At 49.1% G+C, this 27,534-nt stretch overlaps 11 protein-coding genes across 11 annotated transcripts; 5 read left to right on the top strand and 6 right to left on the bottom strand.

Moving 5' to 3' along the window:
• Positions 1 to 586: 586 nt before the first annotated feature.
• LTR64_002508 (uncharacterized protein) lies at positions 587 to 2,655 on the top strand (the record flags this gene model as incomplete). The annotated part of the gene is made up of 4 exons (XM_064896878.1): positions 587 to 717; positions 767 to 815; positions 863 to 2,362; positions 2,419 to 2,655. 4 exons carry the CDS (start codon positions 587 to 589, stop codon positions 2,653 to 2,655), a joined length of 1,917 nt encoding a protein of 638 aa, XP_064755828.1.
• A 5,243-nt stretch (positions 2,656 to 7,898) lies between these two features.
• On the bottom strand, positions 7,899 to 8,408 carry LTR64_002507 (uncharacterized protein; the record flags this gene model as incomplete). The annotated part of the gene is made up of 1 exon (XM_064896877.1): positions 7,899 to 8,408. One exon carries the CDS (start codon positions 8,406 to 8,408, stop codon positions 7,899 to 7,901), a length of 510 nt encoding a protein of 169 aa, XP_064755827.1.
• Positions 8,409 to 9,097: 689 nt separating this feature from the next.
• Positions 9,098 to 9,997, top strand: LTR64_002506 (uncharacterized protein; the record flags this gene model as incomplete). The annotated part of the gene is made up of 1 exon (XM_064896876.1): positions 9,098 to 9,997. One exon carries the CDS (start codon positions 9,098 to 9,100, stop codon positions 9,995 to 9,997), a length of 900 nt encoding a protein of 299 aa, XP_064755826.1.
• A 909-nt stretch (positions 9,998 to 10,906) lies between these two features.
• On the bottom strand, positions 10,907 to 13,896 carry LTR64_002505 (uncharacterized protein; the record flags this gene model as incomplete). Its single annotated transcript, XM_064896875.1, has 2 exons — positions 10,907 to 13,771; positions 13,828 to 13,896. The coding sequence occupies 2 exons, from the start codon at positions 13,894 to 13,896 to the stop codon at positions 10,907 to 10,909; spliced, it is 2,934 nt and encodes a 977-aa protein (XP_064755825.1).
• Positions 13,897 to 14,421: 525 nt separating this feature from the next.
• On the bottom strand, positions 14,422 to 15,369 carry LTR64_002504 (uncharacterized protein; the record flags this gene model as incomplete). Its single annotated transcript, XM_064896874.1, has 1 exon — positions 14,422 to 15,369. One exon carries the CDS (start codon positions 15,367 to 15,369, stop codon positions 14,422 to 14,424), a length of 948 nt encoding a protein of 315 aa, XP_064755824.1.
• Positions 15,370 to 15,739: 370 nt separating this feature from the next.
• TSR2 (rRNA accumulation-related protein) lies at positions 15,740 to 16,460 on the top strand (the record flags this gene model as incomplete). Its single annotated transcript, XM_064896873.1, has 2 exons — positions 15,740 to 15,782; positions 15,847 to 16,460. The coding sequence occupies 2 exons, from the start codon at positions 15,740 to 15,742 to the stop codon at positions 16,458 to 16,460; spliced, it is 657 nt and encodes a 218-aa protein (XP_064755823.1).
• A 118-nt stretch (positions 16,461 to 16,578) lies between these two features.
• LTR64_002502 (uncharacterized protein) lies at positions 16,579 to 17,121 on the bottom strand (the record flags this gene model as incomplete). The annotated part of the gene is made up of 2 exons (XM_064896872.1): positions 16,579 to 16,899; positions 16,948 to 17,121. The coding sequence occupies 2 exons, from the start codon at positions 17,119 to 17,121 to the stop codon at positions 16,579 to 16,581; spliced, it is 495 nt and encodes a 164-aa protein (XP_064755822.1).
• Positions 17,122 to 17,700: 579 nt separating this feature from the next.
• Positions 17,701 to 18,821, top strand: LTR64_002501 (uncharacterized protein; the record flags this gene model as incomplete). The annotated part of the gene is made up of 2 exons (XM_064896871.1): positions 17,701 to 17,705; positions 18,119 to 18,821. 2 exons carry the CDS (start codon positions 17,701 to 17,703, stop codon positions 18,819 to 18,821), a joined length of 708 nt encoding a protein of 235 aa, XP_064755821.1.
• Positions 18,822 to 18,907: 86 nt separating this feature from the next.
• On the bottom strand, positions 18,908 to 19,576 carry CPP1_1 (tyrosine/serine/threonine protein phosphatase; the record flags this gene model as incomplete). Its single annotated transcript, XM_064896870.1, has 1 exon — positions 18,908 to 19,576. The coding sequence occupies one exon, from the start codon at positions 19,574 to 19,576 to the stop codon at positions 18,908 to 18,910; it is 669 nt and encodes a 222-aa protein (XP_064755820.1).
• Positions 19,577 to 21,712: 2,136 nt separating this feature from the next.
• Positions 21,713 to 24,265, bottom strand: LTR64_002499 (uncharacterized protein; the record flags this gene model as incomplete). Its single annotated transcript, XM_064896869.1, has 1 exon — positions 21,713 to 24,265. One exon carries the CDS (start codon positions 24,263 to 24,265, stop codon positions 21,713 to 21,715), a length of 2,553 nt encoding a protein of 850 aa, XP_064755819.1.
• Positions 24,266 to 25,415: 1,150 nt separating this feature from the next.
• Positions 25,416 to 27,432, top strand: CRN1 (Coronin-like protein crn1; the record flags this gene model as incomplete). Its single annotated transcript, XM_064896868.1, has 5 exons — positions 25,416 to 25,478; positions 25,529 to 25,588; positions 25,639 to 25,781; positions 25,827 to 25,979; positions 26,028 to 27,432. 5 exons carry the CDS (start codon positions 25,416 to 25,418, stop codon positions 27,430 to 27,432), a joined length of 1,824 nt encoding a protein of 607 aa, XP_064755818.1.
• Positions 27,433 to 27,534: the final 102 nt, after the last annotated feature.

Genomic DNA, 27,534 nt, shown 5'->3' with positions numbered 1-27,534 from the left:
CAAGTGAGCAGTGCTTGTAAGTTTTCTGCTCGGCGCTCTCACACCGGAAGATCACACTTTCTCGAGGTGACATCGTAAGCAGGTGAGTCTTGGCACACTCCGCTATACTTCCTGCCAAGAAGATCTGCTGGTCGTCTTATCAGGCTGATCCTGGGCTTGACTCGTCAAGATGCAGGCTAACCTTCGTTCGCGAGTGCTTTTCATTGCTGGGCAGAGGCAATCGACCTCCACCTCCGTCACAACTCGATTTTGCTTTGGAAGGATCGTGCAATGGACTCTCGAGAAAAGGCGATCCTTGCGACTGTCCAGCTTCAAGGCGCTAACTTGTCCACCACAGCGGCACATACTGGCACGCTACAGTACTTCGATGAATCACATCATCTGCATGGCACGATGGAGAAGATCTTCTGGCATAGAACGATGACACCTCCGCCATGCCTTCGTGTCTCCAGGTACTCCACATTCCAGATGTCGCCTGACCAGGTGAATTCATATACAAATTTACCAATTCCTGGTCCGTGCTGAGATGTTGTCTCTCTTACTTGACCTTCGACCCTCTTGTCCAACCTGAGTTTCAGTTATCAACATGGCGGACGTGAAGGGTAATGGCTATGCCAATGGCGATGGCCATCATGACTATCTAGAGAAAACTGACAGCGCTCCACGACGTCACTCCAGCGTCGCGGACCTCAACCGGCACAAAAATTTGGATGCAAAGTGAGTAAGCCGAGATAATTGTTTTTAAGTCCATACTGACGGCGACCAGGATTTCGAATCCTCTTGCGGACCTCACAACAGATCAACTTTTCGCAGATGTGAGCCACTCCTTCTATCTCCTTGTCTTATCTAATCCTTTCGACAGGTCGAGAATTTCGCTGGTCGCACCGGCATGACCGATCAAATTGACCTTCTCAAGAGAGGTGCTCTCGTGGCTCAAAATCCTGCTGGCTACGAGAACATTTCAGCACTTTCTTCAGACGAGAAAGATGCGCTCCGAATCGAAGTCACCAAGAAATGGAACCATCCCTGGAAGCTGTACATGACTGTCGCAGTTTGCTCAATTGGTGCTGCGGTGCAAGGATGGGATCAGACTGGAACTAATGGTGCCAATCTGTCATTCCCTGTGGTATTCGGTTTGGCGAGTGGATCGGATAGGGATTTCTGGATTGTCGGTTTGGTCAACGCTGCCCCCTACATTGGGAGTGCATTCGTTGGTTGCTGGATTTCCGACCCTTTCAATCGCTATTTTGGTCGACGAGGTACTATCTTTGTCTCAGCTATTGTTCTGATTGCTACACCAATTGGAGGAGCTGTTACCGCTAGTTGGCAACAACTATTTGCTACCCGTATTATTATGGGTGTAGGCATGGGTCTCAAGGGTGCTACAACGCCAGTGTTCGCTGCAGAGAACGCACCAGCTGCCATTCGTGGTGCCTTGGTCATGACCTGGCAATTTTGGACAGCATTTGGTATATTCCTCGGCACAGCTTTCAACCTTGCAGTCTACAATGCTGGAGCCATCGGTTGGCGACTCCAGCTAGGCTCTGCTTTTATTCCTGCTGTACCACTCGCTATCCTGGTCTACTGCTGTCCTGAGAGTCCTCGATGGTATATCAAGCACGGCAAGCACAGGAAGGCTTGGAATTCACTGGTTAAGCTTCGAAATCACCAAATCCTCGCTGCAAGAGATCTTTACTATATCAGCACACAGATTGAGATCGAGAGAGAGATAGTCGGAGAGTCCTCGTACATCAAACGCTTCTTCGAGCTATTCACGATTCCACGAAATCGCCGCGCAACACTGGCTTCATTTATTGTTATGATAGGTCAACAGATGTGCGGTATCAACATTATCGCTTTCTACTCCTCGACTATCTTCGTGGAAGGAGGTGCATCATACTTCAACGCCCTCCTCGCCTCCTTCGGCTTTGGTGCAGTGAACTTCATTTTCGCCATCCCAGCATTCTACACAATCGACACATTTGGCAGGCGAAACCTTTTGCTCTTTACTTTCCCACAAATGGCTTGGACACTCCTGGCTGCCGGTTTCTGCTTCTATATCCCAAGGGAAAGCACCGCTCATCTTGGAATGATTGCCTTCTTTGTCTATCTCTTCTGCGCCTTCTACTCGCCAGGAGAGGGACCTGTTCCATTCACTTATTCAGCCGAGGTCTTCCCATTGTCTCACCGAGAGGTCGGTATGGGTTGGGCCGTGGCTACCTGTCTATTTTGGGCCGGTGTCCTAGGATTGACCTTTCCAAAAATTTTACAGGCATTTGGCCCAACCGGCGCGTTTGGTTTCTTTGCCGCACTCAATATGATTGCCTTTGTCTGGATCTTTTTGTGGGTCCCAGAGACCAAGGTATGTCCATCTCTCATCCACTACCCGCGATGTGAAACATTGCTAACTTCGCTCAGCAACGTACCCTCGAAGAACTTGACTACATCTTCGCTGTCCCAACTCGCCGCTTTATGTCTTATCAGACCGGAACATGGCTTCCATGGTTCATCAAGCGCTACGTCTTTTTCAACAAGAACGCGCAGCTCAAGCCACTATATCAACTCGATGAGAACCTTATTGGGGACATCCGCACAGAGAAGCGACGAGCATCTCTTGCTCACGACACCTCGATGGATGCAAGCAGGAAGGTATAAATTCTTGCTTGACAGCCAGGACAGCACCGTAGCCCCTTCTCCCTGAACTCTAGAAACTGGGACGTGCAGAAGCTTTTTTACTGTCCTCTTCGAGTTATAGAAAAAGGATTATGCTGTTGTTGTCTTCTCTGAACGAAATCACGAGCACGATGATGGTGGTTCGCATCGTGCGAGATTGGAAAGGATTATCATGTTGGACCTTCATGTCTCATATTTAGACATCTATGTCGCACTTCACACCAGATATTCACTCGAAAAAACAAGATCTTGTTACTAGGAGACTTGTTCGAGAACTATTCAATGCTATATGTTTTTAAGCTACGTAGTGACTGCTGGATCACTGCTTCATGATATATGCTTCTCTCAGTGGTGCGGTCATATTTCTTTTGTATTTTTGAAGCGCTCTCCCAGGACGCATACCTCGGTGTTAGATATGTTGGGGTTTTTAGCGCTCGAGCTCTTTCCCTGTGAAACGGTGCGGTAGACTTGCCAGGTGATCGCTCGTCGAATGGGGGTGTCGTGGTACCTTCCAACTTGAGCCACAGGCCACAGTCCCCAGAACAATGAAGTTCTAGAGAATAGTTATGGCTGTTCAAGCCCGACACCACGCCTAACGCCACACACAGAGAAGGTAGGACGGGATTTATTTTCGATGGGTAATGAACCGGACTCGATGGACTGCTTCAGGACAGCAGAGCAGGTAGCTATGTAATGTGTGCCACTGGTGAAGGAGTAGAAGCGAAATTCATCAGTATTTCAAGAGCGAGAGAAGACTGGAAGCAGGTTGGATGCCAGCCTTGTCCAGGGCGCGACCAATGTTAATGAGTATAACTACTTTGTCAACTATCACGAAATCTTGTCTGACGCTTTGGCGTGACCCACCAGCCATGTTCAGCACTCTCATCTAAACTCCTAAGTGGCAGACATTCTCCCAAATCATGTTCTGCCGCGTCTTGCTCTGTTTGGTGGATATAGGGCAGCACAATGCTGGAGTTCTGTCCTCGGTGGTGTGTCTCAAACATACTATCGCCTCCCAAACCCCTACGCTGAATCGCTCTCGAATCCGATGGCTGAGGCTTTTCGTCGTCATATCGCTGCCGCCGTCGACGACTAGCATAATTTTGAGCATTGACCTCGTGTGATCGAGGCCGCAAAGATGAACGTCCCGGTGGCTTGTTCGGGCCCGTGCTTGAGTAAGCACTTGGTGTATGGGGTCGTCCTTCTGCAGCTCCTACAGGCCAATCTAGCTGGTAGGGTCGTTGCTGACAGTCGCGCTTCTCTTGAAGCGTTTCTGTCCTGCTCGAGTGCAGTTCACCTGCCTCATCGACTGTCCAACGAGTAATGCCGTCCACTCCAACAGCACAGGCGAAGGCGTAGTTTCCTGAACTATATCTTGCAACCAATCCCTCCTGATTAAGAGGTGGAGCAGATTGGCCATCTTCCTCTTCATCTCTATGGTCATGTTGTGCTAAGCCACTACCGCATAGGTAGATCCATACACCAGCGAGGGTATTCGGGCTGCGAGGAAGACGTCGAGTTCCCCCAGCTGATGTCCTGTGGTGTAGCATCACTGCAATTGTTGTTAATGCCATGATGAGCAATATACCTAGGGAGACGAAAGTCGATGCTTGAAGGCTAGGCTTGATTTGACCAGTGTTGAATGGGACTCCAGAAACGGCAACAAGCAGAACCTCACTGAGTACGGCTGACATCGCCACCGCTGCAATTAGATAATTTCGAAGCACTAAGCCTTTGTGAAAAGCAGTGAAAGGAGTACAGGCAGTTGCGGCAAGGATTGATCTCTTGCCAGGTACTCCTGTGTCGTTCCGGAACGCTCTTGCCATGTTACGGTACGGTGCCATCAATGTCACCTCTTGTGAAGTTGTTCGCCAGCCGGCTGAGAGGATTAAAGCCAGAGCGGTGAGCACGAAGCGAGGACCAAACCTATTACTATTAAAGAAGTCGTTGAAAGGATCGCTCTTGCCATCTAAATAATATGCAAGCACGACTGCGAAAATTGTCAGCTCTGTCAGCAGCATTACGGCATCGATAATCGCCTGCCATATCCTTCTCTTGCGATTGACCATCCCTACTGCGGTGTTGCTGATGCTGGGGTTAGGAACTGCTCCGTAAGTGACTCGCCCGTCCAGTGTTAGGGACCTTGAGGTTATATCACCCGTAAGCTTGATCAGACCCCAGCGTTGGTCGGATTCTTCGTGTGTTGCTGCGTGCATCTCCTTGCCGTTAACAATGTCATAGAACCCAAGCTTATATCTGTTCTCAGCCAAAAGCGTTGCTACTTCTTTATCGCTAGCCGCTGGATCGATATCACGCAAGTCTTGCATGACATTCGGATTGCCTAACAGCTCTGCCATTGCCGCTATGGATGAGGGATCGACGAAGACCCCACTGCGTCGACGCCGGAAAACCATCCATGTCATGACCAATGTAAGCACAAAGATCAAAAAAAGTAGCACAAGCAGCGTCTTCAGAATTGGTAAATCTACCGCCCAGCCTGGATCACACCGAAACTCGGTTCCATCCTCGTTTTTGCAAGTTCCTTTCGATATAACAAGCATGGCCTCCGAGGTAAGAGCAACCACTGCTGCCCATGCTAGTAATGTAATGCCTCCTAAGATCAACACCCACTGTCCTTGAAACATTGCTGACAAAGACGATAGATTGATCTCACTGGACAAATAGTTGCCAAATAGTACCTCCTTGCCGAAAGCACCTGACTTGGCTGAGAGTCTATAGAAAGGCTCCATAAGCTTGAGACTGGCAAAGATGATGCTCCAGAGGCATGCCATGATGACGGCAACGATTTTAGGTAAGTACACAGCCAAGAAGTAATCGTACTTGTGAAAGTCGATCCTTAGAAGGACTAGGTCATCATTGATAGCAGGATCGACCGCTGTGCTATTATTAAATCCTGAAGATGGGTTCAGAGTTGGGTTTGCAGTATTCGTAATGGACACTGCATGTGCACCAACAACGACACTTGCAGCTATGGTTGGAGGTATTGTTGTTTGAGCAATTGTGGTACCAGGTACAGAGACGCCAAAGACGGTGTAATCGGCTGCTGTCTCGATAGGTACAAGGTTGGCGGTCAGAGTGACTGTCGTAGAGACCGTACCAGTAACAGGCATAGTGGTTATCGTCATGAGAGTCCCTAGCAGAGTTGACCCATCTATCGTAGTTGAGTCTATGGTCGCTAGCAAAATTATAGCTCCGCCTGTACTCAGGTGAAAGGATGATGTTGAGACGAATACACTGTGCTTGTTCGCGGAAGTGAGTGGCATTGAAGAAACAGGCGATAGTGAGGTACCAGACTCCAATGAAGCTCCAAGCAACGCCGTCCTTGCCTCAGTTACAGTTGAGGAAATTGCTCCATCAATGGTCAAGGTAACAGAAATAGATTCGAATCTACTCTGGGTCGTAGAACCGACTAGGGTGCTTTCTTGTTTGTCCCGCGTAGTCGACGACGCGGATTGCACAACACTCGTCTTCAATGTGGCATCGGAGGAGCTGATCTTGACAAGCTGCGAAACGGTTGCCGCCTGAGGAGTTGGTAAGGGATGCGCAGTTGCCGATGTGACTGAGAGAATGCTTAACGTTGCTCCGGGAGATTCTGCGCTAGATTCTAGGCTTAACGATAGTTGTACACTCGCTGAAAGGGTTGCGATGCTGCTTGGGGTACTCGTTACCGCGTTAGTCGCGTACGGAGTAGTGCTAGTCAATTTTGAGGTTAATGAGAGCTGGTTAGTCGTAGAGAATCGAACAGTCGTGGTTGAGAAGCGTGGTGACGTTTGTGAGGTCAATGATAAGATCAGTGACTGGGGCGTTATGATGGTCAACGTCTGGCACGATGCGATTGAAGGCAACGGCGTTGAGAACGTGGGAGCTGCAGCAGTCTCAATAGTGATATCACCACTTCCAACCGTTGCCGTGTAGATCTTCTGCGTTACTGTCGCCGTAACATAACACACAGTCGGGGAGACCAGAGATAGGACAGCGCTCGACGAAGCAGTGACTGTTGATGGAATGGTACTCTTCTGAGAAGTGAGCGATAAGCCGGCAGACGCGGTAGCCGTTGAGGCCACAGAAGTCAGGCTAAGCACTTTGCTACTCCTCGTCGCCGACGCCCTACTAGAAGCACTTGATGCCTGAGCAGTAAGGCTAAGTACGGCTGAAGTCGACCGCGACACTGTGGTACTTGCGTTAGATTGTTGTCGATGGTGCAATTGGTGACGTTCCACGAGTTGGGTCACCTCTGCATCTGTGCCCAGACTTGTTTGCTTGTCTATCAGGCTGACGGCCACAAGCATGGCGAAGCAGACACTCGTGGCCACGAGGAAGAGGAGCAGAACCCATGGTTGTGTACATCTTGGTCGGTATTGTCGTAAAGGATATCGCAACGTCGGCTTTACCCCACGAGCGTTGATAAAGGGCACCTTAGACGCTTCCATCGCACACCATGACTGAGCAACGGAATGTCAGAAGATGGTCAGTGACTTTCCCTTGCGATAGAAGAAAAGTGGTTGCAGCCATCTTCAGCCTTGCGAGAGACTCAATGGCGGGGCCAAAAGCCAGTGCATCAGCTACTGGTCAAAGTCATATCTGGTTGAGAAGACGGAAGCATGCCCAGTCTGACAACCGAGAAATCAGACATGATGTCTGGTTGTTGACAAGTGTGTACAGAGGTCGACCATAACCAGAGCTCGGTGGCTTGCACGAAAGCGAGTTTAGCGAGGTGTGAACGCATGAGAGAGGTCGAATGCGGAGCTTGAGCAGCCGATTCTGCCTAGAAGCGGAGTTTCGCTACGTGCCTGGACCAATCTCCAGTCTCTTCAATTCGGGCCGTACTCTTTCGAGGTTGTCGGAATATACCTAGTAGGTATCAAAGTTTCGCCTCGAATTGGCTGTTGTTATGCTTACGCTTCAATCACACCATGTAAAAGGCCTATTGAGGTCGGCACAACGTGACACTGGAAGTCAGTCGTTCCCTCGTTGAGTGTGTTGTGACACTGCAGGCATTGAATGAAGATGGCCAGGTCGCGCAATTCTTGTAGAACTGGAGGCAGGCTGAGCATTTGTGCTGGCAGGACGAGCCTGAGAAGCCGATTCAGCTATAGCGCCTAGCAGCACGAGTAGTACGGTCATATGGAGCAACTTTGCACATTGGGGTTCTGATCGTCGCTTGTGTAGTATTGTGACTCTTCAGAGTCGTGTAAGAAAACAGTTCACAGACCACCCTGTACTCTGAAACCTCCCAAGATAAGTACAAGCATGTTCACCATTCCCCAAAACAAAGGGGTCCAGGTACTCATCCTGAAGTAACCCGCATTGTAAATAGCTCCTAGAATCAGTCCTACAACACTGCCGCTCAGCAATGCCAGAGTACCTGCCATCACCGCGTACACAAGCGGGATAAGCCAAACCCAGGTGAGACACTCATATATGGGCTTCTCACCAAGGAGCTTTTTGTTCTTCTTGCTCAAGGCCACTCCTTCAGGCGCATGATGAAGGAAGCGATGTCTTTGATAGGCGGTGGAGAACTGCATGATGACGGCCCAGCCTGCAACGAGAATATGTGCGGTTGGTACCGTCAATAGAGTCCAGTAGAGCGTGAACCGCCAGATGTCAGTGAGCGAATAGAGGTACTTGGGTGTGGCTGGATTGGTGTCGAAAGGCCAGTAGAGTGAAGGGAACGCGGGTGTATCGTAGGAAAGAGGCTGCGCGCCATAGGACATTGTGGATATTGATTGGGACGCTGTCTCCTTCACTTCAGTTTCTTCATGTTTCGGCCTCGTCTCTCGAATAGTTGGTTGATTGCTGTGCACCAGTCCACGCGGTCAAAACGCGACTCTGCCCGTGAAGCTGACTATGGTGGCCGCCTGACTGAGGCACCACAATCACATGTCATGAGGCTCTCAGAAAGCACCTTCCTTTTGTTCCGTCAGTCTGCGTTGCTGTTCAGCTGTAACAAATATTTTCACCGCAGTACTTTTGAGGACAACGTTTTTGCGAATGCAGTATGACATGACCAGAATTCTAGAACGATTCTAAAGGAGACGTGCCTGATTTTCGCACCACGTTCGTGTATAGCTCCTGCTGCCGGACCACTATCCGGGCAATGATCGTCAAGGTCGTTTCATCATGGCAACGTCACGTCAGAAAGGTGGGAGCGAGTAACAAAAGTCCTCATTCATGACGATACTCCAAATATTTTGCTCTCCATCACAAGAAGTGCCTATATCTAGCTGATCCAATGTTCTCAGTGCCTCGAGTTAGGAGTGCACTTCAGATCACGAACAAAGCCTGTAAACTTCGACCTTCGACAGCTGTACATTCGTACTCAATCCGAAGCATACCGAGCATCACGGCAGGTCACAGCAGACTTTCGCAAATTTCACGTCAATTCACGTCCACTCCTAGCAAGATGGGTTCCCAGAACACCAACAATGATGTGTTCAAGCTTGAGAACCTCTTCTCAGTAAAAGGCAAGGTTGCCTTGATTACTGGAGGAGGTTCAGGTATTGGTCTGATGGCTACACAGGCTTTAGCAGTCAATGGAGCAAAGGTGTACATCGTCGGCCGAACTCAAGAAAAACTTGACAACGTCATTCAGACACACGGCCAGAACATCGCAGGCGAGATCATCCCAATTACAGCAGATGTGTCCGACAAAGCCTCTATCAAGAAACTGGTTCAAGAAATCAGCGGGAAAGAGAGCCACCTTGATATTCTGATCAACAACGCCGGTATCAGCATCAACACCCAGGAAACTGAGGCTAAGACTGCTGAGGAACTGAGTAAGAACCTTTTCGACGACGAGAATGAAACCTTCGATATGTGGGACAGCACTTTCAGGACGAACGTGGCACAGATCTTCTTCATGACCACAGCTTTCCTACCACTTCTACAGAAGTCTTCAGAGCACAAAAAAGGCTATTCTGCCACGGTCATCAACATTACTTCTATCTCCGGTATTGTCAAGACAGCGCAGCACCACTTTGCCTACAACGCCTCAAAGGGTGCCGCTATTCATCTAACGAGCTTGCTATCAAGTGAGATCGCCAACAACGGTCTCAAGATACGCATCAATGGCATCGCTCCTGGTGTCTTCCCAAGTGAGATGACTGCTTCAGAAAGTGGTAGTGACCAGAAGAGTGAATTACCAAAGGAGAAATTTGAAGACAAGGTTCCAGCTAGACGACCAGGCAAGGATGAGGATATGGCGAATGCTATTCTTTTCGCGGCCACAAACCAATATCTGCAAGGACAGAACGTCGCCGTCGATGGTGGTTATATCGTTAGTGCGGGCGCTGGTTCCGCTTAACTAGCATATGTCTAACTTAATAATGGCGTTCAAGTTATTGGGCTTTGGCTCGAGGCTTGACGTATGTAAACAATAAGAGATTTTATCTCCTGCAATTTTCAATATTAACCTAGATCACGCTTTAGTCTTCGCCTGGTATTCCGGTCTACAAGACGAGTACCTTCTGCAGAGTTACCTATCATCCCCATTCCAAGTTTGTCTTCAATACTCGAGTATGTCCCACGGCTGGCTCGCAGCAATCTCACAGTAAGATCGTCTTATGGCAGGTGGGGCTAACCATAGTCGTCCTTTCCTTGGGTTTCTGAAGAAACCCAGAAATAACCAATTACACAGGCTGCTGCATCCCAAAAAAATATTCGGCGTAAGTCTCCCACCTCGCGCATTGCGTGATCTCTCTGCGACACATTGGTCGCCTATATATATATATATATATATGCTAGAAACTCCAATCAGACTCACGAATGATGGGAAACTCCTCATCCAAGCAGAAACCACCAAAACAGACAATCGAAGAAGGCAAGCAAGCACACCCTCACTATTCAAGCTACTTCACCCAATTGCCTCCTATCTATAACAATATAACATGAACCGATACGTCGTCAGCTAACTCAACGACTACATAGTCATAAGCTCCCTGCAGCGCCAAATAGACTACAGACCTTCGGAAGAAGATAAGCTAAAACGCGAGCTGAACTGTCTTAAATTCGCCAAAGCAGAGGGGATGAAGACCGTTACAACTGATTCGAAGAGGTCGTGTTTCGAAAGCAATGAATGTGCGAAGCATGTCTATAAGAAGAAGTAGTACATGGTTTGTTTGGTCTTGTCGTGAATTAATTCTAAGTTGCTCTATGGGGTTCTGGTATTATTCTCAATCTTCGTGACTGTTGTCCAAACATAGTTGATAGTGTGCTATAATTTCTCTCTAGCCGTCACAAAGGTAGAGGCGTCTCTCTCGTAGAGGCCTGGCCTTTGAGAAGTGGTTGGTGCTTTGACGCCGTCGATGTGAGGTTCGCCCATTACAGTCGCGTTCTGGTCGGGAATGTTGGTTCCATCACGCTGCGCCGTTGATGCTTCCGACGAAGACGATGACGCCGTACCAGCGGTTGGGCTCCCTTCGTTCTCGACAGATGATTTGATAGGCTCAATGACACCTTCGGCTTGCACGACAGCCATAGAACTGGGGTTCCTAAACGTCTGCAAGCGTGCATCAGTTGTGCCGTCAACACCAAGCATTGAAGCTGGCATAGATGAATGCACACTCTGTCCATCGCTCAATCCCGTGTCGTGCCTCTTTAGTCGCTCTAGACTTCGCCTGCTCTGAGGAGTGTCGTAACCACCTAGATTATCTCTCTGACCTGAAGGTGTCGCGGATCTGAAATCGAATTGTTTGTTTTCCTGGGTTGGTGTTGGAGTTTCCGCGGAGAGATCTCGTTTCACGCCTGCTGCAGAGAAGACTGCTCTGGTGCTCGCATTGTCGGCTACCATATGGCTTGCTTGTGTGTAGGTACTCGCTGCATCGGAGAAGCTTCTAGATTCGTCCTTCAAATGATTGCTGTGCTTCCATTTTGAGACGTATGATGGAGACAAGTGCTGAGAGCTCGCCGTGTCCGTCCTCGAGTCGAAAGCAGCTGGATCGAGTGTCAATGTCGGTGTTGTGGAGTCCGCGTCCCGCACGATTGTTGCCTCTGGCGATTGTGATGCAGAACCGTCGCCCTCGGTTTGGCCTTCGTCACGAACAGTCACTGTTTTCCGTCTAGTTGCCGATGATCTCCGTCTGCTTCGACTGCGGGATTTCTCATGTTGAGTTGACGAAGTCCCATCGACCAGAGTGCTAGGAACGTCCCTCTTCTCTGATATATCATCATTTGGGTATTCCTTGTCTTCCTTCTCAAGCTCGTCGTCCTTCTGCATAGATCTTTCATCGTGCTTCCAGCTCCACGAACTCCATACACCAAGACCCCAACTCTTCTTCAGTTTCTGGGTTGCACTGTACGTTTCTGCGTCATGTAACCTTCCTGCCAAGGCCGATGGAGGTGGGTCCTCGCCTTTTATACATCGTGCTCTGCCAGCACGCACATCATTTAGTCGTTGATTGTGAACCTTGCGTCGCGTCGAAGCATATCTACTGTCCCACTGTGCTTTTGCACTGAGCCAGGTACGAATGGGACCCTCCTTGATCACACCAACCAGTTCTGGATCCATCTGCAAAGCCGGTAAATCTGAAGCCCGTGGCAACAGATATACGTCGCCGTGTCTGTCCACTCGTTGTCGTATCATGTTGTTTTTGAAAGGTGGAAGTGGATCTCCTGCCTTACCTACCGACGCATAAGGACTGTTTGAGGTAGACTTCTCGTTCGTGAACGCCGCCTTCGGATCAGCGTCCTCCTCGCTAGAAGAATCTTCGGAACTCTGTTCCTCATTGATCTCAATGGCACGTTTCTGAGCTCGAGATAGAGCCCAAGCTCCGAATTGAGCAATTGATCTATACATGTACTTTGCAGGTCGTGTGAACGAGAGAGTTGGTGTAACATGACAAAGGTCGTCCCAAACTTGTAGGTGAACTGGGGTTGGCTTGTATTTCGATAGAATCTCATCTCTGGGGTCGTGGAGTTGGCGATATTGTTCTGGCAATCTGTATTCTTGTGGGTTAGCAGCCTTATGCCCAACATATATTTGTTCGTCCCTAAGCAATTCTCCACCACCAACCATAATGAAAAGAGGAGGAAGTCCTCCAAGAGAAGGCTGCAAGACTGGAGACACTAGAGGGTGAGTAATGAGCTGATTCGTTGTGTAAAGCTGAACTTGGTCTTTTAGCACGACTCGCTGGCCGTCTATCTGTAGAGCAATGGGTGGTTGCATCTTCCTGGCTGAACGTGCAGCCTCGGTAGTGTTAATGTGCTGTAATGGTTTTTCAATATTATCAGAGTCGCTTGTTGGTTCAGCAGTGTGTGTCGCTTCCTTCAAAAGTTCTTGCAGCTCATCCTCGTTTGGTGGTGGCCAGGATCGAGAGGGTTTTTGGTGAAACCCATAGGCGGGTATGTAGTCATATCCATCATTTCTACTCAAACTTGGAAAGGAGTGTGTGAGGTCCACCCAAGGTGAAATCAGTATGGCCCCAGCTGGCAGTGGTATGTTCTGATCCCTCAGCAAGCACAATAGACTCAAGGCCATTCCGCCCCCAGCTGAGTCTCCGGCGAAGATGATCTCACTTGAATCGTGAGTGGTAAGCAAGTACATGTAGGCCGCTAGACAATCCAACATACCACAAGGAAATGGAAACTGTGGTGCGAGCCGATACCTAGGTGCGAAAACTCGCGCTTGAAGCTTTCTGGCGTGCCTCTGAAGCTGGTATCGATGCTCGTCGACACCGCCAAAGAAATAGCCGCCTCCATGAATGTACATCATAATGCGTCTGCATGATCGCTTCTCCCTTTGGCGAGCTGTATAGTCGGAGCGCATCTCGATCCATTCTCCTTTCAATTCTGCTTCTTTACGGCGCCACAACCACCACTTCTTGCCGCCGATCGCATGGATACCATCCTCGCCTAGCTGTGCAGTAAGCAACTCTGCAGCTTTGTCTATTGATGCAGCAGGGATTGGAACATCTTCAATACGTGTCCAGCGTGGATGCGGTACCCACTGGCCTGTAAATGCTTGTACTTCTTCGACTGTGTGGTGTGATGCGTATAGAAGGAACGAACGAATTAGGTGTAGGCCTTCATCATAAGATATATGTGCCGTGGGCTTCTGTGCTCGTGGTTTTCGGTTTGTGTACTAAAGAGTCAGTACGTATGCTCTCTATTTATCCTGGTAGCATGGATCCAGCCTACGTGAGAGAATGCTGTCTTGACGACTGTCGGTGTGACAGCGGCACCGATACCGATCGTCGTTATAGGCATTTGTGTGGTGCTAGTGTATCTGTTGTAGCACAAGGGGCTGACAATTGCGTTGCGAGTGGACGAGGACAGTTTTTGGCATCCTTTCAGAAGACCATGTCTTGATGTTGAAATAGCGAGCAAAGAAAGAGAGAGAGCACGTTGCTGGATGCTTGAAGGGCAAAGTGTCAACAAGCTCGGTCTCACAGATTACAGTGACTGCGCAATGCATTGCATACATAAACAATTACAGGAGTTCCACTTCGAAATCCCCGAATATCTGGGGCAACACCTTATTCATAAGCTAATACGTCATTCTCAGGCTCGTTAAATGCCTTGCATAGATTGTGTGCATAATGGTGGATCGTGCTGAATACTCGTGGCCACCACCACTTCCCGAGAGTGCAGTGCAGGTCGTCACACAAAGTCGACGAACAGCAAGGCTGATTGCGCATTACAACGTTGCTCTGGCATCGGGCAACTCTCGAAAGAATTGAACTAGTTTTGTTTCTCGAAAGTAACTTTGCTGTGCTGTCGTAGTGGTCGCCCTCAGAAGCACATGGCACCTCCATCAACGATGAGATCAGTGCCGGTAATATATCTTCCGGCTCTTTTGCTATTCAGTAGGACGACCGGACCTGTGATTTCCTCCACGTCACCCATCCTGCCCATAGGACATCGAGAAGCCCAGATGTTTCGGACCTCCTTGAGGTTATCGCCATCATTGAGCACTGTATCCATATAACCTGGAGATATGCAGTTCACTCGAATACCATGCACAGCCCATTCAGCAGCCAGGTTTCTGGTCAAATGAGTAACTCCAATCTTGCTGACATTGTAGGCTGCCTGAGGTTGGGGGTAGTTGACGTGGTGTGCTGAGATGGAAGCCGTGAACATAATGCTGCCACCTTTCTTGCTCGCAATCATATGCTTAGCCGCTGCTTGTGCACAAATGAAAGAACCGGTCAAATTCACGTCGATGACTTTCCTCCATTCCTTTGCAGTTGACGAGATAGAATGGACACAACCGACAATTCCTGCGAAACAACACAAAATGTCTATTCCACCCATAATCTCTGCAGCTTTCTGGAACGCTGCTTCAGCAACTTCCTGATCAGTAACATCGACAGTGACCACATGAACTTTCACATCAGGAAAGTCTCTCTCTAACTCAGCCATCTTCTCTTTAGCAGATTCGATTGAAGGCTGTAGATCCATCAGAGTGACCTGGGAGCATCCATGCTCTACCAGAGCTCGTGTTGCAGCATAAGCGAGAGTGCCGCTACCGCCTGTGATAACAGCATTGCCCTCAACCTGAAACCTATTTAGTGCTCGTTCAGAAGGTGAAGAAGCAGACGTCGGTTCGAGTGGTCTTGTAAGTGGACTATCAGCTGTTGACAAGGTCATGGTTGGCAGAACTCGAGAAGCCAAAGCAGCACGGTCATCAGGATTGGCCATTGGCGCGGCTGGCTGACCATTGGTCTGGTCTGCTCCCATCTTTACGATATATTCACGAAGGCTTTGAGGGCTTGTAGTTGAGAAATAGCATGTTTTAAAGAAAAAACGCAAAAACCAGACAGTGAAGGTTATCACTCGGCAAGATGTGCACGTCCAGGAAAGTATCCGCCTTCACTGACCTAAGCTGTGTTTCAAGACATTAGAGTGGATTCTCTTCTCATAAAAGATATTGTCCACGTTGACACTGCGCCATGGCTTGTGTCAAGCTATATTCTACGTCGTGTCAACAATAGACAACCATCGTGCTTCGTTTAATTGTGCGAAAAGATCTTCGGGGTAGGACGCCCGAGGTCCCGGCGGTCATAGGCCCGGAGAACCACTGCACATTCAGCACGAACGTAGGCCAAGCATGATCCACTTTGAGCCTCATGCGCATGGGAATTTTGTGAACCGTGAACTTTTGTTCGCCGCCAGCATCAAGACTCGTTGATTGCAAAATAACAACGATGAATACAGCCGGAGGTCCCGCGCCGCAACTAAGCACCGCCAAACTCGACGAGGCCGACATACCTACACAAATCGACAACCTAATAGCGTTACATCTCCACCTATGGCCTGCACTGACAGCAGCTATTCAAAATGGCTGGGGAACTTCATCGCCCGAAGTAGGTGAGGATAAGCGTGCCTGGCTGGCCGGGTCATTGTCAGATATGTTTGCGCAAAGCCAGCTGCGCGATGTCGAAGACGTCGAGGACGTGCTAGAGCAGGTAATGAGTGACGAGTTCGAAGTCGTGGTCGACGATGGCTCTTTAGAAGAGATCGCAAGAAATATCTGGGCTGGCCGGGCAAGATTACTGCAGGGTGATACCACTGAAGTCACTCAACTAATGGGATTATGGGAAGAGAGGCAAAAGAAGAAACAGAGGATACAACTCACGCAAGGGCCGGAAGTCGATCAGGAAACCGATGAAGACGAGGACGACGTGGACGAGGCAGAGACCTGGAATGGTTTCAAAGACACTCCAGATGTCCATATGGGAGATGCGCCACCAATACCACCGCAAAAGAAACCGGAACCTGAAATCGATGAGGATGGTTTCACGAAGGTTGTAGGGAAGAAGAAAAAGTGAAACAAGCAACATGCATCTGGAATTACCACACGTAATCTCCGCAGGCACTGGTCAAGAGACGCAATAAAGTTTCGGTTGAATTGTCTATTCAGTGTTGCTAGCACAAGAGGCGCAATGTCTAGTGTTCTTCTGCCTTGACAAGCCCGAGCTTCTCGTTCTCCTGTTTGCTTCGCTGCGACCATTCTGGGGCCTCATCAATGCCATCTTCTTCCTCCTTGTCACCCTGTTCCTTCGTGTCGTGGACGGAGGTTGGCTTGTGCTCAGCAGGGCTGTACACTGTATATAGGATGAGTGGTGTAGGGCCGGTATTCACAAACTGGTGCTGAGTGCCAGCTGGGACGATGATCAAGTCTCCTGCCTTGACATCTTGATCCTTTCCTGCGATTGTGGCCTTGCCTATTCCAGAGGTAAAGGTGAGGATCTGATCGACGGTATGTACCTGAGTCAAACATCAGTACTGTTCGTTCAACGCACGTTGACAGCTGACCTCATCTCCAATATCACCACCAACAGGTACTGTCATCAGTACTAGCTGCGAGTACAATCCTGTCCATAGCACTCGTCGAAACTTTCCTGAAGTGCTCGGCAAGGACGTGGTCATGTCAGGGAAATAGGCCATCTCATGCTTTGGAGGATCTTCCGAAGGAGTTTTGAACGACATCGTGGTAGAGAATTTAGCTCTTTGTATTCTAGAGCTCTGTCTGATCGGGTAGAGGTCTTCAGTGCTTCTTTGCAAGCTGGTGACGCGTTGAGGTTTGTATGTATAGAAACGTGAAAATGAAGTGCTTGGAGCAAGACGAAATCTTCTGGCGACGCAATTCATAGCAGACGGAGTCAATCAGCCCACCTGCAGCATGTGCATTCCAATGAAGCTCTGCTGATGACTTTCCAGACGAAATTTGTACCTCTTCGGTGTTTCTCTCCAACAACTTCTATTACGTCATTGCCATAGAGCTAGAGGATCAACCCACTCCCTCGAACTTCTTACTCATCCATCGAGCTGAGTTGGGTCGATGATGTGGCCTAGACCACAAAGAAAAAGCCGACGCATCGACGAGGCCTTGTCCATGGCAAAAATGTAATCTAGCACTGTGCTTCGATCTCTCTGTCTGGCGAGTTGTCTCAGATATGGGAAAGGAGACGACCTGGCAGCTTCTCATGGAATCAAGCCATAAAGAAGTTATTTGCTAGCCTCAAAAGCATTTCAATACCTATCATGAGACCTCCTTGAGCTCAGTCAATGTCGTAAGTGCTGCATGTTATCATCTTGAGCTTCCTCGAAAGATAACGTAAGCTCTGTTTTGAGCTACGTGAAGGATGATAGGACACGTAAAGAAAAGCACAGGATAAGGAAACGCATCGCGACTCCCGCATGCCCAGAGTCGCCAGTCTTGGAATGTTTTCGGTCATGCATATGCGATTCTGGACTGCCCAAATAATGGGATTGTGTTCTTTATTCTCTCCGAATCCATTGGCTTCATTGACTCAAACGATCTAGATAATTAAGGGCGTATTTGTACTGATCGAGCAGCCACCTAAGATTTGTGTCAAGTAAGCTGAGAACTGATTCGAATCAGTTCACGATAAGTGGCACGCCTTGCCATATCCACTGGGCACCCTCGCTCAATTCTCCCATCGACAAGGACACAGGATTGTAGAACCAGCACGATCGCCCTCTGTAGCATTATCAAGATCGAACCTCCTGAAAACAAATACAATTTCACTATCTTCATTATGCCTGCAAATTCCAGCAAACTCACCGACCACCAGACTTTTGCACTCGCCCATAGTGCTCAATGTAAGCTGAACATGTCAGCGCGTCATCCAGACCGTAATCTACGCTTTCTACTTGGGCATGCATTTCTCCTTGACAAGGCGCTATATCGGGTTGCGGAAATCGAGGAGACGCAAGATTCTGAAGCTCCAATAGCGAGCAAGAAGGAGCGTCTCGTGGAGAGCAAGGAAGCGTTGGCTACGCCACGACAAGACGCGGCAAGAGAAAGGCTTGCGGCCGATGACGAGGATGATACCGCGGTGGACGAGGATGCTGAAGCTGGCCTTGGATTGACGCGCTTTGCTTCTGCCTCTGAAATGCCACCAAGGATGGTATCAGATGAGGGTGGGCCCGAAGATGAGGACGAGGGGCCACGTTCCCCGCCGTCTCTGCCAGAAGACTTTGATGTAGGTGCGTTGATTCAAGCGGGTGCCAGTGACGTCTTGAATGGGCTCTATGAATCCGTCCGAGGCTGTCCTTGTCATGCAGGCCTTGCCGAGAAGAGCAAAGGCTTTTGGGAGATTGAAAACCCTTCGGGTAATGACATTCCAAAGAAAAGACTTGCGATTATGCAGATAGAAGCGTAAAGGTGTCAGCACGTGCTCAAAGGGGAAACATGACTCGATCCACTCTGCCAGCAAACAGGATATGGCAATACTTGCAGCACGGTGCTTCAAAATGTCATGCTCTTATGTATTCGCAGCCTCTGTTCCTCTTTCCATTGCGAATACTGCTCCTTTTGCCTCAACTGGCCGGTGGTTTGCGGGTCAGGCTCAAAGATGTCACAGCCCATCTGATGCCACATTTGAAGCTGCGTCTGAAAGCCAGGATTAGGCCGAACGATACTTCTCCTGTATTTGACCTTAGACAGAGCTGTCTGGTAGTCCATATTCTGCTTCCGCATCAGGTATGCGATCACAACACTTGCGCTTCGGGACTGTCCTAGCTGACAATGCACCAAGACTCCGCCGTCAGCCTTGCTCATCATCTCATCGATCCAATCACATGCCTCGCCCAACTTAGGCAGTAAGTTTGCGTCTATCGTGTCGTCCATAATGATGAGCTTTTGTACGAACTTGTCCATGTTCACTGGCTTTGGCTTTGGTTGAGAGATGCTGTTATCGAGAACGCTCAGGACATATCTAATAACTGGTCGTCCTTGACCAGGATACGTGGGCAGCAACACGCCTCGAGCTGTGCCCATATCACACAGATAGAGATTCGGAATGATCATATCCGGGATAATTGGAGTGGATGGTGTAGGCAGGTAGCGCTGTACGACAGGATTCGATGATTTCGATTTCTGCAAAAACTTTGATCGACTCCCCAGCATTGTCGTCATGGTTGGCAACCCTGGTAATGAAGTTGTAGCAATATTGTGATGAAGACCTGTGAAAGATGCTACACTTGCATGACTTGAACATAGACAATTTCAGCTCGATGGATAAGCATCGATTATCACTAGTTGGCGATTGTGGTGAATGAGCGGCTTGCCGCTATGTAGTTATCGTCACATCGTATAGGCTCGTATGAGGTCAGTCGCCCAGGACCGCATGATCGATATAGGTTGAGTGAGAATGCAAGCTGATTTCACGTTGTGCTTTGGTTGGTTGAGGCTTGGAGAGCGAAAGATACTGATTGGGGAAGGGATGAATGGCCCGATTGGAACAGAGTTCCAAGATACAGGCAGTCACGAGTTGGGACTTTACGAAGCGAGTGGAAGCATGCTGACTTTCGTGAAGTAACTTTTCTGCCGTACACTAGCAACCAGACACACTTTGCAGCCTTGTCAGGCTAATGGCCCTGTGCATTGCGAATTGACTATGTTCAGATCTTTGACTTACATGGAACCAGGCGAAGGTCCATGGGATCAAAAAAGACGATCCTTGGTAGTTAACATGTATTTCCGCTCTGGTTTGCCAAGTCTGCCAATGAACCAGGGTACGCGTTCCGGCTGCTTGTTGATCAGATCGTCTATCCCTTTGCGAATACGGACCAGTCCTGACTATGCCTATCAAGAGCATGACATCCATTGCGTCCTCAAGTACTGTGCTAGATAGTGAAACCACAAAATTGCGAGTCATGATTTAGCTGTCAAACTACACCGCTCAAGGGTCGACTATAACATCCCCGGATTGAAACCCAAACACGATTCTCCCCCGACTCGATCTCGACAGAGGACAGCCCAGTACGAGTCGTTTGCCGATGGTTGAGACACAATACCTACACCGCAAATAGCCGACGCAAAGGTTACTTACCACCTCTGTCCTCCACGACAATGTCTTCGAACTTAAGAGCTGGACATATCGCAGGTATAGTGATTGGCGTGGTCGCGTTCCTCCTCTTCGGAGCCTTCACAACTTGGTTCATCAGTCGAAGAAGGAGAATACAAAAGCGTAGCAGCGAACCACAACCCTCAACAGCAGCCGCGGAAATAACGAAGGAAGAGCTCGACAAGGTAGTGGAGGCTCGGTATGTCGCCGAAAAAGCAAGTAGAACGGTTCAGGTCACCGCAGAACCAATCGACACAATTTCGATAGACTCCAGAGAGCATGGGAAGGGCAAGGGAGTGGATCCTGGACAGACGATCAATACTGGGACATCTGCTGAGTACGTGCTAGGGCCGGTAGGAAGCCGGTGACAAAGGAGAGAGTATTGCAGTCGGAATACACACGGCATACAAACACAGTCGAATGACATTCAATACACTGAAGAACTGATTTTAGGACACTCCGCGTTTTGGTTGCACGAATATACGCAATATAGCTTACTCGTTTCTCCTCGATTCAGAAGTCATATAATCTGTGTTTGTTATGATGCTAGCAACTCTTTGACTCGTCAATGGCTTCGCTGTCCTCGAAAGAACCATTCTGAAGGCAAGATTCGCTCTTGTAACATTGCAGCAAAGATGGGAAGCCTTGACAATCAGCTCAGTTATCACGCAGTCCGCTTCCTGCTCTTCCCTGTATCGACTAAGCACACGATCCAGTTCGAAAATGTCAGGCTCGTCATGCCCCTCTAGTGCTCTGCTCGATACAGCAGTCTTTCCTGCTTAAGGGAGCAAGTGAATGTGAAGACCATTCCACAATGCGCTAAATTTGCAATCGCACCTGCTGTATACGGTATCTGCTCGATCGCCATGGGCTGATATGCACTGTCTGGTCGAAGTGGAGATATTAGACCCAAAAGAAATCGGAGCACGCCGCCACAACCTAAGAGTACTCTAATCGTGTATGATCATTGTCAATTGTTGGGTCACTGCGATGCATAGAGTGAAATGGAAGATATTAGTGGACATGTGTGTTCAGACCTGGTTGTTTACCAGTCAACTCAACGGCTTGCAATCCTTTTGGGCCCCATTGACGAGCAAGAGCAGACTCGAAGTATCTCCTCTTCCTACAACCTTTGTCGAAGCATGAAGACGAAGCCGATTGTGAAATTGAGTCTATTCCGTGAAGAAATGTCCAGGCTCCATCGTCTAATATACGGTGTCCACTTCTGTGTTTGTCGTTGGCATGTCCAACTCCCCATTATTCATCTCGATTGGAAATAGCTTGTCCCATTCAGTCCAGTCGATATCCAGCATAGGCACATCCTGAATGTTTTGAAACACCTGTGCCGAGCTCCATGTATTATTTGGCAATATACCTGAGCCTACCGTGCCCATCATGGCAAGCCGAGATGTCCCATCTTGTGGACCGCTTTCTTGTGACGCTATGTCGCGTGTTCGGGCTGGGTCAAGCTGCTTTTGAGGCATGTATGTGCCAGACATTAGGCCCATTGCAGAATTTCCATACAGTGGTGGGGAAGAACGACTTGTCTGCGGTGGAGACATCTGAAATTGGGCAGGTGAAACAGAACTTGAATTCTGGTGGTAGAGGTATGTTGCTTGTTGGACAGCCGTGACGCTCGGAGGCCACGCATCGGTGTGATGAGACGAGTTCGATGGACTAGGATCGCCAGAATATTGGATTCCATTGTATGATGGAGAGGCTTTCGCGGACATGCCGGGTCGACTTGGAATCGTTGTCGGTGACTCATGATTGCGTACGAACAGCGTGTTTGGTGTGTCAAAGTTCCAGTCACTCGACGATGCTGTATTTGTTGTGCCTACCTGACCAGGTACTGGTGTCTGTACATGTGAATCCGATGTGCTCGTCTTCAGGCCTTCCAGGTCCTTGTTGCTGTAGCCAGCTTGTACCTCAGTCCCGACTCTCTGTCTGGCTTGTCCACCTGCAGGCAATATCATGTCTGGCCCTCTAATCCGTGCGCGGGGCGGCAAATTGGTGTTGAGTCTATTCTGCATGCTAAGCGGTTCCTTCATCTTCCTCAAATCCCGATAAGCTGCGGCACGATCTCGAACTGCACCTAAAATGCTCCGAGCTTTCTGGACTCGAGTCAAAGTCAAATCTGGTTCGAAAACATGGTCTATAACACTCCATATCCTGTCTGCTTCCTTGCGATTTGGGAATATGAATACCTCAATTATTAGGAGGAATGCTGTATGCCATTGCTGCAATGCGCTGCTATACCATTTGAAGCAATTGAATTTGGGATCAATATCCAGTTTTACAGCCGACTCACTGAGTTTAGTGCCAGAGTTAATGATAATCTGCCGCAGCCGGTCAGGTATCCGTGTGGTTGTTGCATTATGAAACTTGTGAAGAATCATTATATGCATTCGTAGCAGCAACAAGTCAAGTAAGATCCTGGCGTAGTGTTGTATAGCTATCGCTACATCAAGCCATTTGTACTTGGCCTCCATCGCGTTCTTGAACGACTCAATCTTACTCAGACAGTAGGTGATGCTGACCTTGCCTTTATCGAGGCGGATGCGATCGTGCCAGACGATGCGTTGCATCTCAGCGCATTCAAAACGAATTTTGCTCAACGTCACGTCAGTCCACTGTCCTTCTTTCTCCTGTAACTGAACCACAGGATTACTTGTCGTAGGCTGCAATGCAATCAGCTCATCATCGTCGATGTTCCATGGCATCTTGGTATCGTAATCCTCGCGCTTGACGTGAGGTCTTGGCCCCTGCGCCTCAACTGTTCGAAAATCAAGAAAGCACAACTGAAACCATGCAAGACGTCGAACATGCGCCTCAATAGGTGGATATCCAAACGCCTCCACTGGGTCGCGATGAAGACTGAAGCATTCGCCCAGACGAATAGCAGCGCCGACCAAAACAGAATGAGCCCGAGATATTTCACCCCGGCACATAGGTACGAGATAGATGATTAGTCCTTGCAACGTCTCAAATTTTGTTGTCCGGAGGAAGTGACCGTTGGCAAGAGCTATCTCAGTCGCTTGTTGGAAATTGGTCAGCACTTGACGTTGAGGTTGATGGAAAACTGAATCTATCTCGGAGTGTGACATACTCGCTACTGCTGAGAAACAGGCAGAGAAAAATAGGGCCTGTAGGGATGGAGGCGGCAGGGTCCCTGCATGGATAGAGGCCCAAAAAGTCTCATACTGATTCTGAAAGGTTGGCCAATGTACAACTCTAGCAACAAAGTGACAATTCGTGTGATAACGCTTCATAAGCAGATCAGCAACCACTCTGGTTGGCAAGAAGCTGGTAATATTGTTTCGAACACCTGTGTTGCCGAACATGAAACCCGATCCAGGTGCAATATAAGTAGGTCCAGGTTCTAGGAAGGTGCTTTCATCGTCCTTAAGAGGTGCCTCCGGTTCAGTTCCACGCTTGTTGTCTCGAACCAAAGCAAAGACCATTTCTTCAGACAATTTCGGCCGGAATAATCCACCTAGACGTTCAGTCATGCGAAATTTGCCAACGCGAAACCCGAGGTCTAGAATATCGTCATTGGTGTCGTCGTTTTCTCCATAGATAGCGTCGACAGTCGCCAGGGGTGTGGCTTCAAGTCCTTTTTCGTCCTCTGGCACGGGATCATCCTCAGACTCACTTCCTTCACCTGGCAAGTCAGCAGCCGATGTACGTCTGTCTTTCTTGGTGTCTGAGCCCCGTCTGGCAACGTTCTCTTCGAGCGTCCGCTCTAGCGAACCCATCTTTTCTTTGATTTCATTCAATTTCTTCTTAGACACCAAATCAAGTGTAGGAGCCAGGAACATACAGTCTCTTGAGAATTTGCTGCAATTGGTACAGCAAGGTTGCAATTTGTCGCATTTCAACTTACGCCTCCTGCATTCCAGACACGAGTTGATCACTCGGTTTCTCCGCTTCACTCGTAACGTTCCAGCGTTCCCATCATCAGCACGTGCAGGCACTCCCCCAACAGGGCTCTGCTGCGCTTCCATTTTACCACAGTCAAAGACAGAGAAAAGCTTCTGTCAGATTGTCCACAAGTTTGTCAACCAGTTGAGCGGCACGTACTCGGACCCTATCAATAGTGTCGCATCATTTCACTAGATCTAAGCCGTGATTAATTCTAGCCTGAAACACACCAGCCGCGTTCTGATCATCAGAAAAGAAGTGAGCGTACAACTGTTGATACCAACACTCAATGGTAAGGGTTACTGTAACGCGAGGCAGCAAGCAAAAGGACGATCGGCTATCATTGTTTCGTTCTGATTGGAGGTAACGAACAGAACGCGTGCACGTGGAATGGAGATTTCTTTTGAGTTTGCAGTAGAGGAAGGTGGGGACTGGCAGTTGAAGCACAACCAGGCTCACAGGCATCAACAATATAGTCGATGCCAGAAGGAGGGTCATACTTACCAGCTTGTCGGCAGTCTTCAAACTCGAAAATGGCCAAAGAGCAAGCTCTAAGAGCTCAGATTTAGCCGGGTCTTGCATCGCAATGATGCCGAGTTGCTCATTACAGGCTTTGACGTAGAATGTAATTTGTCAAAAATGTTCATGACTTGTGCGCCATGGTGATCGAAAACTTCCGGCAACACCACTTTTGCTCCGCTACGCTTGATCGATATTGACATGAATGGTGATACAGTTCACTTTCGTTCTGTTCAGGTCATGTCTACGGTTGAAAGGGAGGTGGCTTTGGTCACGCCGAGGGCGCAGCAGTGCCAAGACATCAGGATGCCCGGCCAAAGGTGAAAACATCCGGCTCGCGGAAAACAGATGATGCTGGCCTGGCCGACCGCCTGCTAGTACTGGGCAAACACGCAGCATGCTCGTGTGCTCCTTCCTCACCCACACATAGACTACCCTTTCATGCACGACTAGAGCACAAGAACCATGGCTGGACGCTTTGTGCGATCGTCCAAGTATCGCCATGTTTTCGGTCGCCCTACTCGCAAGGTATGCCAGACAAGCCAGGTCAAAGCCGCTGATGTACTAATCATGTGTAGGAGCAATGCTACGACAATTTGAGAATCTCAAAGAACGCCTGGGACTCTAATTTGGTTAAAGTACGCCGTTGCGGTCCGTCTTTCTACCGCAATACCTAACAATATCCCAGGCCAACCCAGAGTATATCTCCGTTAACTGGGAAGCAAGCGGAGGCGGCGCGTTTGCTGTCATACCAGTCGAAGAAAGAGGACGCGTGCCAGATAGGATACCGCTGTTCAGAGGCCATACTGCAGTGGTACTTGACACTGACTGGTAGGTTACTGGGCTGTTGCTGATGAGGGATACTGAACGACACAGGAACCCTTTCAACGATTCGCTGCTAGCTTCGGGGTCTGATGACGGAAAGGTCTTTTTATGGCGCGTGCCGGAGAACTTTACACTACACCCGGATGTTAAGCCAGACGAGATCGAAGACGTTGCACCCGTTGGCAAGCTTTCTGGACACCCGAGGTGGGAGGAGCAATTTCAATCGTTGAACACACACTGACCTTGTTGCAGAAAAGTCGGCCACGTACTCTTTAATCCTGCTGCCGAGAATGTGCTAGCCTCTTCATCCGGTGATTTCACGATCAAATTATGGGACATAGAAGCTGGTACTGCAAAATTGAGTCTGAAAGTCGGCGAAGTCATCCAATCAATGTCCTGGAGTGCGAACGGATCTCTACTTGTTACCACATCCCGAGACAAAAAGCTAAGAATATGGGATGCTAGACAAGAGAAGCCTGTTGTAGAAACCGCAGGTCACGCAGGTGCAAAAAACAGCAGAGCAGTATGGATGGGCGAGCACGATCGCATAGCGACTACAGGCTTCTCGAGGATGAGCGACAGACAGCTCGCCTTGTGGGATATCAAGGCCTACCGTGAGCCAGTCGGTGGTTTCCAGATGCTCGACTCTATATCAGGTGTCTGTGTTCCGTTCTGGGACGATGGAACTCAATGTCTGTACCTTGCTGGTAAAGGTGACGGCAATATTCGCTACTACGAATTCGAGAACGACAACTTTGAGTATCTGTCCGAGTACAAATCTGCCGACCCGCAGAGGGGAATCGCCTTTGTGCCGAAAAGAGGTGTCAACACGCATGAAAACGAGGTTATGCGAGCTTACAAGACGGTGAACGACAGCCACATCGAACCAGTTTCTTTCATCGTGCCGAGACGAGCTGAAGCATTTCAAGAAGACATCTACCCGCCTACGGTTGGTCTGAAGCCAGCAGTAAGCGGTAAAGAATGGTTCGAGGGATCGGAAGGCTTGCCGCCAAAGATATCGATGGAGAGCTTGTTCGATGGTCAAGGAATAAAGGAAGTTCCACAGGACGAAATCAAGCCTGCTGCAAGGCCTGCTCCAAAAGCAGAACCTGCACCAACCGCTACCAAGAAACAGGAAGAACCTGTGGTAGTTGAACCTCCGTCAGTAGCATCTAAAGCTCCGCCAGCGTCCATGAAGGAGCAGGGCGCGTCTATGAGCTCAATGGTGGACAGATTCGCAGATACTGAGCCGACTGAAGAGGAAGATGAGGAGTCGGAGTTTGAGGAAATATCAAAACCAGCACAACGACCAGCCACCAAATCTGTACCAGAAGATGTGGTCAAAGAATCCGTGTCCGCCGAAACACCATCAACTGTCAAGGTCGAAGGTGCACTGCCGCCCAAAAAGGATACGACTCCAACGTCAACGACCCAGAAGCAGGAAGAACAGATTGATCTACAGCCACAAACAACTTCTACGGCGAGCGAACTGGACGAGGATGTCCAGACATCGTCAGCCGGCACCAATGAAGCTACAAGCATCGCTTCGTTGGAGCGAGAGATGCGGAACATGAAGACCGTGATCGCACAGCAGACACGACAGATAACGATCTTGCAGAAGACCGTTGAGGCTCTAGTATCGGCACTTAAGAAATAGATTTTTAGGCACATGAAGCAATTCAGTCTACTCAAACATTTACTCAACCGTCGTTCGCAATACAACGTGTTTCTTCGAACGTGAAATTTCACATGCTCTGTA

The sequence above is a fragment of the Lithohypha guttulata genome, assembly GCF_036872675.1.
Source record: "Lithohypha guttulata strain CCFEE 5908 chromosome Unknown scaffold_2, whole genome shotgun sequence".
NCBI lineage: Eukaryota > Fungi > Ascomycota > Eurotiomycetes > Chaetothyriales > Trichomeriaceae > Lithohypha > Lithohypha guttulata.
This window is presented reverse-complemented; position numbering and strand designations above follow the sequence as displayed.